The sequence below is a fragment of the Agelaius tricolor genome, unplaced genomic scaffold, assembly GCF_023055355.1.
Source record: "Agelaius tricolor isolate 1412-34295 unplaced genomic scaffold, bAgeTri1.0.p SCAF_16, whole genome shotgun sequence".
Taxonomy (NCBI): Eukaryota; Metazoa; Chordata; class Aves; order Passeriformes; family Icteridae; genus Agelaius; species Agelaius tricolor.
This window is the reverse complement of record NW_027269276.1, coordinates 8,023,013-8,029,012: the sequence shown is the minus strand read 5'-3', so window position 1 is coordinate 8,029,012 and position 6,000 is coordinate 8,023,013. Positions and strand designations below refer to the sequence as shown.

The 6,000-nt window shown below is 48.8% G+C and overlaps 1 protein-coding gene across 2 annotated transcripts in view; it reads right to left on the bottom strand.

Annotated features, from left to right (window-relative positions):
• Positions 1-288: 288 nt before the first annotated feature.
• Positions 289-6,000, bottom strand: part of WDR93 (WD repeat domain 93) — an 11,414-nt gene continuing 5,702 nt past the window's right edge. For both annotated transcript variants that reach the window (XM_071441325.1, XM_071441324.1), the window contains exons 8-16: positions 5,524-5,701; positions 5,256-5,323; positions 4,671-4,757; positions 4,219-4,350; positions 3,496-3,721; positions 2,825-2,885; positions 1,981-2,137; positions 1,654-1,855; positions 289-561 (exon numbers count right to left, since the gene is read on the bottom strand). In XM_071441325.1, coding sequence (XP_071297426.1) covers positions 450-561; positions 1,654-1,855; positions 1,981-2,137; positions 2,825-2,885; positions 3,496-3,721; positions 4,219-4,350; positions 4,671-4,757; positions 5,256-5,323; positions 5,524-5,701 — 1,223 coding nt within the window. In that variant the 3' untranslated portion in view covers positions 289-449. The remainder of the gene's footprint in view (positions 562-1,653; positions 1,856-1,980; positions 2,138-2,824; positions 2,886-3,495; positions 3,722-4,218; positions 4,351-4,670; positions 4,758-5,255; positions 5,324-5,523; positions 5,702-6,000) is intronic.

Below are 6,000 nucleotides of genomic sequence, written 5' to 3'. Positions count from 1 at the left end.
CAAAACTGCCTGCTTTGAAGTCAAGAGAAACAACTGCAGAACATCCTCTGCCAGGCCTGTCACACTCTGCAGTGTCACTGCTGCTTAGCACTGCCATGCTTTGAGGGAAGACACCTCCACAGCAATTTGCTGCCTCCTTTGATAGGACAAGGTTTCTGGTTAAGCACAAGGATGTTGATGGCTGTCCATGTGGGTAGGAACAGAAGATGACACCCACTGGTGAGCTCCAGCAACACAAGGACAGAAAATCAGAGTCTGACAAAATGCTAATCCTGTGAAAAGCAAGAGAATTTTAATGGAGGAAAGGCTTTATTAAGGTGCACCCTATTATTGTGACATACCAGATTGCTCTGATGCTCCACATCTCTGGGAGAGAGATGATTGCAATGGAGTGTCTATCAAAATGTCAGTGCTGGATCATGAGCCTGGCCCTCAGGATCCAAGGCTGGCTACTGCTTCTTCTCTCCCTTCACTTTCTCTCTCTCCTTGTCCATGGCAGCTGCCCGTGCCTGCAGACAATCCCAGTATTCCTGGTTCTCCATTTCCAGCAGTACCTCCTGCCTACAAAGGTGTGGAAAGGGTGGTTAAAACAAAAACAGTCCCTGACATTCCCCCAGTGCTCAGACAACATCCCCAAGAGCCACTGGGGCTCACTACTGGTTAAGCAGTTCTACTCCCTGTGCCCAAAAATCTCAGTGATTCCCTCATGCCAATCAATAGTCAAGTTCACTGCTCCTGACAGCAAGGACCTCTGAATTTCTGCTGTCTCTAGATCTCTGTGGACACAGGTCCCACTGCAGTTGTATTTGCACAGCTCTGGCTTCAGCTCTCAGTTCCCAGGGAGCAAGATATCCCTGGAGGTGGGGACTCCCCAGTTCTGTGGTGTAAGGCAGACAAGAGTCTCCTCTCCAGGACTTTGAGAAGGAGGGACACAACTTGTGGCTGGTAGCATAGGTTGGAACTTTTCTGCACTTAACTAGCACTTAACTAGCCAGACAACTCCAGCATTCACCCTGGAGACAAGGAATTAGGGAAGGCTACCAGGTAATAAATATGTGCTGTAATGTCGCATCTGTTTCGTTTCGAATTGGAAAATTAAAGCATAGAGAAAAGATACAAAATACTGACACGGGTCTAGCTCCAGGTTCCCAGCAGAATTCAAGGCAAAGGAGCCCAAAAAGAGATGTCACAGTGCCATCTAATGACGGCAGCGGCGCGATGCTCCAGCCCCGAGGCTGCGGGGACCTCCTCCAACCGAGGAACCCCCAACACCAACCACTTAAACATCACATGGACCCCGGAATGCGGGGGTGAGAGAGGCACAAAGAGATCCCAGCTCTGCCTGGCTGTGGGGTCTAAAGGAGGACACAAACACGTGAGGATCATACTCCCTGGCAAGCCTGTACAAACTGTGCTGCACAAAATCACATCAGAACTTGCATCCTGACTTACAGCTGAACCTGTTCTAGCAAGGACAGAAGGGAGAGGAGGAAGGGTTCTGGGTGGCTGTCAGGAATCCAGCTGCCTGAACACCAACCTTTCTCAGACACAAATGTCTCACAGCACACAGAACAACCCAGAAGCTCCAGGGTGAGCCCTTGCATGAACTCAGCAGCACCACAGCTGACAATAATGCAGGTAAGGTGCACTTACCTCTCAGGCAGAAAGCGAAACCTATCACGTAAGAAAATGTTACATCTCTCAATCCACTGCAGTTCCTGCATGGGTTTGAGATGCAAATCTGGTTTCTTTGGGAAAGCCTCCTTCAGTGGGTAGGAGTTGAAGTCAAAAAGGAAGATGGTGCTTTGAGTTGCTTTGGTCTGGAAAAATTCATCCACATGCTGGTGCTCATCTCCTAGACAGAGACAAGAACAGTGAGCTACTGTTCAGGAATCTCCCAACAAGAACAATCATGGACCAGTGCACAGCTGAAAGCACCCAGTGATGGTGTACCTATGACCACCCCAAGGTGTCACCCACCTCGGAGCAGCAAGCAGCAGTTGGCACTATCCACTGTGAACACTGGCTGCCAGGCAGGTGCTACAGCATGAGAAGGTGGGGTGCAGAAGCAGTAAACAGTCTGTGATGTGTCAGTGTTCATCAGGGACACTGTGCCATCCCAGCAGAAGATCAGCACCTGAAGCAGCAATATTGACAAGTAGGTGTAAAACAAGTGAAAAACATTTTCAGTATAAAGGACTTGAGGTGACATCCAAGACTTCACATCCCCAACTATGATGCTGTTTTCTTTGCCTGCCCAATGGTCATAGGGTGACAGAGATGAAGAACAGCCCTTGCAGGGAACTTGGACCAAAACTGCTGGAGGTTTGGATTGGAAAAGGGCAACAGGGCACATTAGAAATGAGGTGGATCCAGCCTTCTGCACAACTGCTATGGTGAGTGGCTATCAGTCCTTTCCTCCCCATGCCTGCAAATTTTCTGAGGCCACTTGTCAGGTTGTGTTTGTACCTTCCTCCCCAGGATGCCCCCTCATATTTGACCCTGATGCCTGAGGCTTCATGGCTGAACCCTCCCACCTTCACCTGTCCGTGTGCACCTCAGTGGCCAGTTAGAGGGCACAAGTGCCAGGGGTACAGAGTAAGATCATGGAAGAGAAGTCCTTTGAGCATTACCAGCTACACACAGACCTGGAGCAGGAAGTCTTCACACCAAAAATATTTGGAAGCTGGAAAGGATGTGAGGATCTGATTGCCCTGCTCATTATCTCTAGGTACCCAGTTACTGCCCTTGCTGGAAACAAGGTCCCAGCACAGCTGGACATGAGTTCCCACCCAGAGTGAAGAGAGCTGGCAGTAATACTCACTGCACTGGGGAAGGCCAGGACAGGCATCACTGCACTGACAGTAAGATTTGGATTTTCAGGCCTGTGAGAGAGACAGGTTTATGCTGCTGTTGCATGTACCTGGCACGTACTGAGAGGCTGTGATAATGACAGTGGCAATTTGTGGCACACTGACTGGCAAATAGTCCCTGCCAGGAGACAAAGCCTGTCTCCTCCTGGGCAGGAACCCCTGGGGCCCATCCCTGTGCAAACCTGCCTGGGAACTACATTGGACATACAAATCCCTGCCTGCCAGGGAGGCATGAACCCAGAGTCATCAGAGCAGGGGGATAAGTGAACACAAAAATGATAGAAAGATGGCAATAAATGTTTACTCTGGCTTCTAGGGGATGGTGTTCTGTTAAGGGCAGAAGAGGGAAGAAAAAATTCCCCTGGGTATCCAGCAGAGACACAAATAGTTCAGCATCAGCCCTGGAGTTGTGCTAGAAGTATTTGTGTTCTGGTGCACAGAAGAACCCAGAAACACCCCAAATTCTGGCAAACCACTGAATTTTAGCACTACCAAAACCACACTTGCTGCTGACAGCAGCATGGCAGAGCCATCTGGGTGAAAACAGCAGGAAGTTCTCTACTCCACAGAAATCTGGGGTTCCCTGTCAGACTGGACCACTAAAACCATGAGAGCACCTCACCTGTCTGCCAGGAGTGTGATGCTGGACTTGCCAGCCTTGGGTGCTCTCACCAAATAGAAAGAGCTGTCTGTACACAGCACTAGGAGCTGTATGATGGCACAGACAGGATCTGCAGCACAATAGACAGGATCTGCACCACGTGTCTCATCACTGGCAGAACCATACAGAAAGTGGATGCTACGGATGAAACGTTCCTCTAGAATGGCAGTCACAGACAGTGGGTATCCTGAGGAAGGGAGGGAGAAAAAAGGAACTGGTCATTTATCCAAGCAAAGCTTAGTTTGGAGTGTGGCCCACTCAGAGGGAGAACAAGCAGATGGCAGAAGAGGATTCTTGTGCCAGGACAGTGCCTGCATCATGGCAGGATGACACTAGCACTGATGGCAGCCTGAACTGTGGTGCCACAACAGTCTCAAAAGTGACCTTAGAGTGCAGTGGCAAAGCAGTGACTGGCACTGTCTCAAGCCTCAGGGCAGGACTGATCAGTCCTTGCTGCAGCAGTTCCAGCCCCTGCATTGCCCTGCATGGGGATGGTTCTGCAGGGGCCAGGGCAGTTGTGCTGGCCAAGCATCCAATAGATGACTGAATCAAAACTATTTTCAGATTTCCTTGTAAACTCACCACCAGCCCTTTATTCACACTAAGTCTGAACTTCAAACTCCTAGGCAAAGGTGCGATATACCCACAGTGATCCCAATACACAATCCCAAAGGGCAGCCTCACCTAGGTGCTTATCCCAAATAGTTATTGTTGCATCTTCACCTGCCAGTGCCAGGTACCTGGAGCAGGAACTGACAGCTGAGCATGCAATTGGAGCTGCACATGGCCATACAACATCAGGTTTCAGATCAGAGCCTAAACAGAATGGCATGAAGAGAGACAACTGTAAGAAGGTGCAGAACATTCTCTCACATAGTACTAGCATCCATTTTTCTCATCAAACATGCACCATTCTGCTGCCTCCTGCCAGAGTGGCTTCATAAAAACACTGCCAGTCTGTGCAACACAGAGCCCCACAACCCAAATACCAGCCTAACCCACAAGATACGAGTCAGCTTTCCTGCCAATTCCTCATTTCCCTGAATCATGAAGACCTGGCAGAGTGAGAGCCCCTGGTCACAGAACACTCCCACTCCCCACAGAGTGCTCTGCTAGAGAAAGCAAAACTTTCTTACCTGCTTTGTCCTTGAGTGAAGGGTTGAGTAAGTACAAGCAGAAATTGTGGTTTCCATACCAATGCACACCGATGCCAACTGGAATATCTGGTACAGAGAAGGGGATGGCAAAAAGAGAAGAAGACTGGGGACAAAGAAAGGAACAATCCAGGACACCAAAACACCATTAGAAAGCTTTCATTAGAGCTTTCATGCTACTCCTGATAGAAATTCTGCTCACACAGAAACTAAACCAGAACAAACTCTCCCTTTGTTGGTTTTTGGTTTGTTTGGTTGGGTTTTTTTTAATCTTGACTATATGTCTCCTTTTTCATTTTTTGGGGGGATTGTTTTGATTTGGGTTTTTGGGTTTTTTTTCAGGGAGAAGGTTGTGGAATTCATTTAAAATATAAAGATAAGGTTTTTTTTACTCCATGCCTGTAACTGACTTATAAGTCCTAGAGCTGACAGTTTTACCCAGATTTACATCCTTGGAGATGGAACTTAGAGTGGATGCAAGCCAGGCCCACTGAGCTCTCACTGGAGCTCAATGTCATGCAATGACTGTGCTCCACAGATTAACAGCTTTTTGTCCATTTGGATTACCTGGCTCTACTTCCATTTCTGGTCCCATCAGGATCCGGCTAGGAAGGAGGAAATGAAAGGTAGCATATCTGAAAAAAGGAAGAGATATATGTAAAAGAAAGGCTTTGATAAGTAGACAGCACTATGACAAGACCTGGAACGGCTCCAGCCCCCTGCCCTGAAGCCTTGGGATGAAGGAAGCAAAGCAAAGACAGAGGCCTCCATCTATACAGCCCAGTGCCCTGTGTGGTGACTCATGGACTGAATCCTGGCTGGTGATGCCACTCACCTGGGGATCTCCTCCTTGGTCACACCCTCAGCCTCCAGATACTCCTGGTAAGTGCTACAGAAGATTGCTTCCTGCAGCTCCCACTGGGAATCCTTGATTAGGTGGTTGTACCCCAAGCCAAGCGTGCTGCCATCACCCACTTCCTTCAAGGCATCCAAAGGGCCTTTAAAACTAGTGCCTGGGTTGGGAATACAAAGGGAAAAAGCACAGTCCTGGAGAAGCAGAAACCATGAAGCAAACAGCATGAAGGCACTTGGGGGTGGCACGGTCTTGAGGCAGAAAACACTTTATCATGTATGGGACTTTCCCTATCACAAGTTCATTTTCCAGTATTTGAATGCAGGGATTAGGGCAAGACTTCTGAGGACCCCACTCACCTTGCCTCTCTGCGGCATTTTCCAACATAAAGCCTGCCCCCTCCTCATCCTTGGCATTTCTCTATAACTCCAGGGCTCAGAGTGATGAACAGGAGTGCTG